General features: G+C 32.9%; 2 protein-coding genes across 2 annotated transcripts; one reads left to right on the plus strand and one right to left on the minus strand.

Annotated features, from left to right (window-relative positions):
• Positions 1-1,137: 1,137 nt before the first annotated feature.
• On the plus strand, positions 1,138-2,002 carry LOC140828526 (cysteine proteinase inhibitor B-like). Its single transcript, XM_073191461.1, has one exon. It carries the CDS (start codon positions 1,343-1,345, stop codon positions 1,754-1,756), a length of 414 nt encoding a protein of 137 aa, XP_073047562.1. The 5' UTR covers positions 1,138-1,342; the 3' UTR covers positions 1,757-2,002.
• Positions 2,003-4,142: 2,140 nt separating this feature from the next.
• On the minus strand, positions 4,143-5,171 carry LOC140827763 (glycine-rich protein-like). The gene is made up of 2 exons (XM_073190584.1): positions 5,004-5,171; positions 4,143-4,648 (listed from the first exon to the last, which is right to left on the minus strand). The coding sequence occupies exons 1-2, from the start codon at positions 5,116-5,118 to the stop codon at positions 4,368-4,370; spliced, it is 396 nt and encodes a 131-aa protein (XP_073046685.1). The 5' UTR covers positions 5,119-5,171; the 3' UTR covers positions 4,143-4,367.
• Positions 5,172-8,814: the final 3,643 nt, after the last annotated feature.

The raw sequence follows: 8,814 nt of genomic DNA on the forward strand, positions 1-8,814 counted from the left end.
GGAGAAATCCTATGAGTAATGATCGCGGGTGAGTGGTGTCAGGTCATTACATAATCTTCCTCCACTTCCTCTTTCTTTTGATGTTGCACAACTCACCGAGTTGATCATTGCCACTATCGAACATGTGTTGGCACAGAGACAAGGAAGCAATCCACCCCATAGCCTCTTCCAAATAAGAACGAGGTCACAGAAGAGATGAGAAAACTCCGAGAAGAGATCCAGTGTTAGTGCGCGACTACGGAAGACCCTCCTCCAAAGCCGCCCTGATATGTTCCCCTCTCAATGGAAGTCTCAGATTCCCCAGTATAAGAGAATACGATAGATAGAAAGGGAAATCCCAAAGATCATCTCTCCCAGTTTGAGAATGCTTCCCTGTTGTATTAGTAAGCCGATCCTACAAATGTCGGGTTTTTCTATATATGATCTTGTTTTTAGAGTGATCGTGCTTCTGTTACCAATATTACCACCACTACGAAACGATCATTTTCAATTATATATATTGTCAAAACTAGGCTTCACAACAAAATGAAATATATTTTCTTTCGAATGTATTGATTATATTTATTAAAAAAGAAATTGATAAAAATATTTTTGTAAAGGCTATTATTGAAGCTTTTGAAAATTTTAATAAACGTCTAATTCTTTTTAACTAGAAACATTTGTTTAAAAACATATTGTTTATATTTTGTTAAATATAATCGATAAAATTTTTATATTATTTTTTTATATTTTGGTCGCTTAAATTTTTATATTCTCTTTTTATATTTTGCCCGTATTTAAGCGACTTCACATTGTTGAAATCCTAGATCATATATATATATATATATATATATATACTATTATATTAAGGCTGGGCACTTTATAAAAACTGCCAAAGAGGACACCATCTTTTTTTTCCCAGTTTTACCCTTATATGCTACTAATATTACACTTTAGTTTTTTGTTTTTTTTTATTTCAACATATACTTTTATTTTTACTTTTTTTTATTTCAATCATTCAAATATCAATTTAGTCCCTCCATAATTTGTCAATTTTCACTTTAGTCCATCGATAATGATAAAAAAGATTGTACACACATAATGCGTGTGCAGAGTAACTAGTATATATATATATATACACACACTACAAAACAAAACATGCAAACTCCCGAATTTATCCCATTCACTGTTCGAGACGCGGCACCCCGCTGCTGCTGCCAACACCAACTTTCCTCGTTTAACGTGTCAACAGTATCCCCATACCACCCCTGCGCCATCCTCCCTTGAAAAAAGCAACAACTTCTCAATATAAATCGTTAAACCCCGTCACCATTTCCCAACAAGACACAAGAAACTGAAGAAAATGGCGATAAAAACTACAAAACAAGCCCTCCTCTTCTTCTTCCTCATGATCTTGACCACATCCCAGTTTTACATGCATGCCAACGCCATCGGAGAAAAAGTGGGAGGCCGAAGAGAAGTAAAGAATGTGCACAGCAACAAACAGATCCAGGATCTGGGGAGATTCTGCGTCGAACAGTACAATCTAAAGATGCTGCAGAAGGGTATTAATGGCAGCAGCGGAAAGCTTCTGATGTTCTCGGAAGTGGTGGAGGCAGAGACGCAGGTGGTTTCCGGGATCAAGTATTATCTGAAGATCTCCGCCGCCCCTCATGGCGGCGGGGTTGCCCGCGAGTTCGAGGCCGTGGTATTGGTGAAGCCGTGGATGCGTTCCAAGGAAGTGCTCACTTTTGATCCATCCCCTAGATCTTACTGACGACAAAGAATTGATCAATCAGAGTTGATCACTTCTTGATTTTCTTTCTTTCGTCTTTTCTCGAACTTCTGTATTTTCTTTTCTTTTCTTTTTTGTTGGGTTCGATTTTGTTCGATTACGTAGGTTGAGTGTGAGGTACGTCTGGAGATCGGATTCTAATAAATTTGGAGAAAAAAAATCGTCTTTGCATGGCTTGGGTGGTGTCAAGATTATATAATAAATAAAGTAATAAACATCCATTTTAGACCCCTCAAATTGGAACGAGCAAGTCTTTTGTGAGACGGTTTCAAGAATATTTATATGTGAGACGAGTCAATCATATTGATATTTATAATAAAAAAATAATATTTTTTTATGAATGACTCAAATAAGAGATTATGATCTGTGAAATTATCTCATGTTTTTGTCAATTTTGAATTGAATTCCAAGATTTGTGATATTTCTTTCACACGACGATATTGATGATCGCAGAGGAATTTTATTTTTAAAAAAGTAAAATTTGGTAAAATATTTCATGAAAAATTCCACAATTCTGAGAATGAAGGATTCCATATTTTTATATTTTATGATCAAGTACGATAGTTGCTCCTAGGCCCTAGCAGTACTGAAAGCTGGAAATTGGGTTCCACTAATTCGATCCGCTGCAACCAAATTAATTAACTTGTTCGGCCATATTTTGTTAAAATATATATTATCATTTCGGTACTATTGTTATCCTCATTTTATTTTAAGTTTATAAATACTAACATTTTTAAAATTTAATTTATTACACATAAAACTATAACTGGTTTATAGGGCAGGGTACTCGACCGGATCGGGTTTTTACCAAACATACAAATTTTAGAAGCCCATTGTATACTCTGAATTGGGTTTTTACATGAAGCCTGCTATTTTAGTTCTAACATCATGGATGGAAGCAAATCGAGTCGAACCAAATAGTATTAAGTTCGAGTTCGAGTTCGAGCTCGATGTTTAATGTATATATAGGTTTGAGCTTGACTCGTTTTAAAATTATTAAGGTTATAAATAGCTTGATCTCGTTAGTAGCTCATTTATCAAGTTTAACGAGTGTGGCTCGAGCTCAACTCGTTAAATGATCTTGTTTTCGAACGCGTTAAACAAAATTATTTTTGAGCTTGTTAAATAAGATCATTTTCGAGCTCGTCAATCATTCTTAGATAAAATGCATGTCAACTAAGATATGATAATTTAAGCGGATATACTTCTTATTTTATAGCATTCCAACCACTTCTCTTACACTCGAGTTTCAATATAGGACATTAATATAAAGGCAAAAACTTGTGTGAGACGGTCTCACGGGTCATATTTGTGAGACGGATCTCTTATTTGGGTTATCCATGAAAAAGTATAATTTTTTATGTTAAAAGTATTACTTTTTATTGTGAATAAGGGTATGGTTGACCCGTCTCACAGATTAAGATCCGTGAGACGGTCTCACATGAGACTAACTCTAATATAAATTATTATCGTACGCTCGAGACCCAACAAACTAGTCGAATTCCAAATAGCTTTGTGAACGACTTAATTCATCTACATCCCTACTATAGGGTAAGATTAAAATACCGGGCTGAAACCCAACCCGTCGACCGCCCGTTTTACCCATGAGCTAGAGTCCATGATCCCGAAATTGACTTCTAAATCATATTATATTCTTATTTAAAAAAAAAAATCAAATTGTATTATTCTGAAATCAAGACAATATTAGCAGGGATTGTTTCACCCTGCCGCCGGATCATTCCACATGAGTAATCCGGGCCCACCTCCATTTAAAAAAAAAATGGACTCGGAAAAATCCGAGTCGTTAGATCGACCCTTGCGGACACTGCCTGCAGGGGTAGGGTCGAGTTAACCTATTAGCAGATAGCAGAAAATAATAAACTTGTTCTTAGGTAAGTTCGCAGCCTGATCTCTTAGGCTGGCAGGTAGGATCTGTTGGGTGCAGATTGAAAAATAAGTAATTTATAAGAAATAAGATTGAGAAAATAGAGACTACATATAATAAAATATTTACATTAATATAATTTCATATATATGTATAATTGTTATAACTTAAGATTCTTTATTCTTTAGTATATGTGAATTCTGATTGCAACCCCGACGCAGATTGTCATTACACGTACAGAAGTTATTCGTCTTAATTCTCTTAATTATATTACTAATTTTGAGCACTTTTGGGGAGCATGAGGTTAAGAGATATTGTAAGATTGAATGATTCAGAAGCAGTGTATTCTTATAAAGGACGTAGCTCTCGCATTGATACCATTGAAGCGTCATAATATTTGTGAAGTCTTTTTGTATTTTGTTTATGTTCTTTTGAATAATTTGGGATTTAATCAGTGTACGTAAATATATATTGACACGAATATAAAGATTTCACATAAAATATATAAAACCGCGACACAGTGTCTTCACTTTGGCAGCGTACAACGTTGCATGGTCCAATATTCATGTTGGTCCATACTACATTACATCCTTACACGAACAAATTAAAAGATAATTCATCCATGCAAAATTTTATTCATTATTCTTCACATACAAACGGCATTATTTGTGAATTAAACACTGCATATATATGGTTTCTTGGGCTGGCTTAGTTGTGAGTCTCTGCTTCAGTAAAGTCAGCATCCACAGCTTGCCCCGCGTAGCTGCAGCACCTGCAACCCCCACCATAGGAACCTCTGCCACAGCATCCATGGTGGCAGCGTCCACCGCCGCCACCGCCACGTCCACCTCCTCCATATCCACCACGTCCACCTCGGCCGCCTCCTCCATATCCACCATGCCCGCCTCGGCCGCCGCCTCCATATCCGCCACGCCCGCCTCCTCCTCCATATCTGGCATCTCCAACTTCGGTTGCCTCGGTTCCCTCAGCTGTATTGATCAGCATAATTATTTGTAGTGCAAATTAGTTATGAATAATAGAACTATCCTTATATAAAGTTATTGAGTCAAAAATATATCTTAAACAGAAAAGTATGATAATTAATTTTTCATCTGCGGCCAAAACCATTTAAAACAAATAATATAATTATCCTGTACGGCGAATTTATACCAATTTAGGAAACTTTAGCATATACAATGGACGTGCTTTTTTCCATTACTGTTTTAAGAGTGTCTGAACTTCATAAATCGGTAGATCTTTTAGTCAATCGAACGAAAATCTCGACCTAAAACATAGGATTTACCAAAGAAACCCACATTACATTTCGAGTTGAACAATGCTTACTTGCGTCGACAGCGTTGGTGGTCGTCTCAGCCATCTCTCTTGCGGCCACCTCGGAGGAAATGAGGAGAACCATGGCTACAAAAAGGCCAAGAAAGACAAGTGCTTTGGAACCCATATTGAATTCGAATTTTGATGTATTTGTTTTGGTTTGGGATGGAATATATGGTGAATATGTCTCCTATTTATAGACATGTGAAGCACAAGATTTTTGGGTATAAATGTAAAATCCTAGATTTTATTATATGTGGCGAGTAGGCCTACAATTTGTTTGAGGCTGCCTTAAATGCGTATGAACACAAAATGTGCATATTATCTTTCATTATTTATATTGTTGGATAAGTTTGGAATTAAGCCAATGAGCAAATCTTTGATTGATTCTTCATGATTTACCAAGTTCATACAAATGTAATAATTTAGGTTTTGTAATGTTCTTATGCGCATGTAATGTATATTTTTAATTATGTCTCTTGTGAAACGGTCTCACTAATCTTTATCTGTGAGACGGGTCAACTCTACCGATATTAACAATAAAAAGTAATATTTTTTCATAGATGGCCAAATAAGATATCTGTCTCACAAAATACGATTATAGATTGTGGAATAAAAAATTATGAAATTTGTCGCAAAAAAATCTGGGGATTTTTGAAATTGAAGGGAGAATATTTAATCGCCTTTGTAAATTACATTATTTCTTTTTTTTTTTTTTTTGAAAAGGTAACCATATATTTTCATTGATCAAGTAGGCAAAGTATCAAGTTTTACATGTACATTTTGGAACAGCGTCCACAAAATCTACACTACTTCCACTGTGCAGGGCAAAATGAGCAAGACCACGGGCTATATCCGATTTTGGTAATTTAAGTTGTCGAATTTCAATCTTAGTCTGTAATCTTTGTGTTTTTTTTTTATTTTGCAATTTTAATGAGTTTCACGACGTTTCGTTGATGTAGCCTCTGCGGGATCCTTCACTGATTTCGCTAGAATTTCAATGTTGTCGTTATGTTTATCGATAATCTGCATATGAGTTTGATATAGAATTGACAAAGCAACGAATCGAGAAGGATGAATCACAATCAACAAGAGCACCAAATGATGCAAGGGCTTCTTCAAGTGAGTCCAAACTCCAGAACTTAGGGAAGAAGATGATAGATTAGAGAGACAAAAGAAAAGTTCATTTATTATGGTAGATGGTCACGTATGTGATGTCATGTTAGCACTCATATGAAGAAATGAATAAAAATTAAATATCATAATACTAAAAGGCAAAAACTTGTGTGAGACAGTCTTACGGGTCGTATTTGTAAGACGGATCTCTTATTTGGGTCACCCATAAAAAAATATTACTTTTTATGATAAGAGCATTACTTTTTATTGTGAATATGGGTATGGTTGACTCGTTTCACAGATTATGATCCGTGAGACGGTCTCACATGAGACTCACTCATACTAAAATTGAAATTAGACAATACGACCAAAATCTTTATTCATGAAACATGTCAACTCTGCTGATATTTACAATAAAAAGTAATACTTTTAATATAAAAAATAATATTTTTTCATGGATGACCCAAATAGATGATCCGTTTAATAAAATTGACTCATGTGACCGTCTCACAAGAGTTTTTGTGTACATAAATCACCCTTTAACCACCAAACTTAATATTACATAATTTTTTTTTAATCTCATCTTATCTTATCTTCAACCATTTCAATTTCAAAAATCGATATATTTTGTTTTAAAATTAAAAATTTATTTCATTAAATTTTTTTTTATACGAAACACACTCATCGCATTTGTTACTAGTTACTAAAAATTATTGGTTGTGTGCTCTCGCCGCGATCATGACGTGATTGCACAACCATTCGTTGTTCAACACATATAGTGTAATCTTTGTCAACTCACTCTCAAAGCCGCTTCAACTAGTTTATATTTTGTGTTTATATATATATATATATATATATATATAAAAGATATTAGCAATTGATTATATATTATATATATTTTCTGGAGAAGATAGATATATCTTATATAAAAATAAAATATAAATTTTATTCGAACATTTGTTAATTATTAATTAATTAATACATATCTTTACGAAATTAAGATACAACATCAACATAACAAGTACAAAAAAGTTCCCCATTTCAAATTTATTTATTTGCCTAAAAATAAGGTATAATTAATTTTTAAAGAGTAATTCTCTTGTAAAACAGTATCACGAATCTTTACATGTGAGACGGGTCAACCCTGTCGATATTCACAATAAAAAATAATATTTTTAACATAAAAAATAATATTTTTTCATGGATGACACAAATAAGAGATCTGTCTCACAAAATACGACCCGTAAGACAGTCTCGCACAAATTTTTGCCTTTCTTAAATTAGCTCCTTTCCCCCCACTTAATTATTTAATCTATGTTTAGTTAATTATATTAATAAATATTTATTTATTGTTTCAAAATAAAAATATGTTTTAAAGAATATAAGTTGCTTGTTTGTTCATATTTAGTCCCATTTTTGCTGAAATTCTCAATTTCAGTAGAATATGTGACTAATATTCTATGTCAAGTTGAAGTCATATCAACAATATTCAAACGTGCTGTGTCAACGTTCCAACGAAATCAAACAAACCGTGAAAAAAGATATTGCGGTGAAGACCAAATGGGAGAAAATGTTCAATTTCTATTGGAAAAAAAGTGTATATATGACAAAATGTATGGCCTCATGCATGACGAAAGAAAGAAATTATGGCGTTTAGATCTTTCTACATCCATTTTTTTTTTATATCCGTACAAAGACAAAAACGTGTGTAAGACAGTCTCACGGGTTGTATTTTGTGAGACATATATCTTATTTTCGTTATCCATGAAAAATTATTGCTTTTTATGATAAGAGTATTACTTTTTATTGTGAATATCGGTAGGGTTGACCCGTCTCACAGATAAAGGTTCGTGAGACCGTCTCACAAGAGACCTACTCCCGAACAAATCTATATAAATATAATTTTGGCGGAGACAACAAATCCACGAAATTAAAACATTGGGACCAAATATTGAACCACCATTGAAATTATTGTCCCATATTTCACGTGAGATAATTTCAAACGTTGAATACAGAAATAAAAAAATACATCTTATCCATGTTAGGGTCGAACATTTTTTAATCTATATTATCTTTACTACATCCATCTCTTTACAAGATTGTTTTTAATTTTTTAAAACTATTTTTGATCTGATTATTTAATCTATACTATATCTATCTCTTGTATAGTATTAGCGACTTTTCGCACACGTTGTATTTATATATGTGATATTTTTTTGTTAATTTTATTTAATTTAACAATTTTTTGTATTAAGAATGATATAAGCATTTCAAAATTCAGAAGTTTGAAAAGATTTAAAAAATATTTTAGTAGTTTTAAAAATTTTAGAAAGTGGATATCATATTGATAAGAGAATACACACATATACTAAAATAAATTTTTATGATATTTTTTATTAAAAGAAAATAAAGTGATTTTATAAAATGGAGGAGTATTGTTGGTATTAAAAAAAATTCACAGTAACATTAAATTTAGTTACTTAGGTGCATGAAACTTAGTAATATAGTATAAATATAATATAGATAGTATCGATGTTTTCATAAACGGTCCGGTGATCTAACCGATTTAACTAAAAAAATGGTTCAACCGATTTAATTAGTTTAACTGGACGGTTGAATCAGAATACTGTTTCATCATATAAATATCAATATTAATAAACTGAATAATATTTTTAATTTAAAACATAAAATATGTATATAAATAGAC

Source organism: Primulina eburnea, chromosome 3 (assembly GCF_022965805.1).
Source record: "Primulina eburnea isolate SZY01 chromosome 3, ASM2296580v1, whole genome shotgun sequence".
NCBI classification, from domain to species: domain Eukaryota; kingdom Viridiplantae; phylum Streptophyta; class Magnoliopsida; order Lamiales; family Gesneriaceae; genus Primulina; species Primulina eburnea.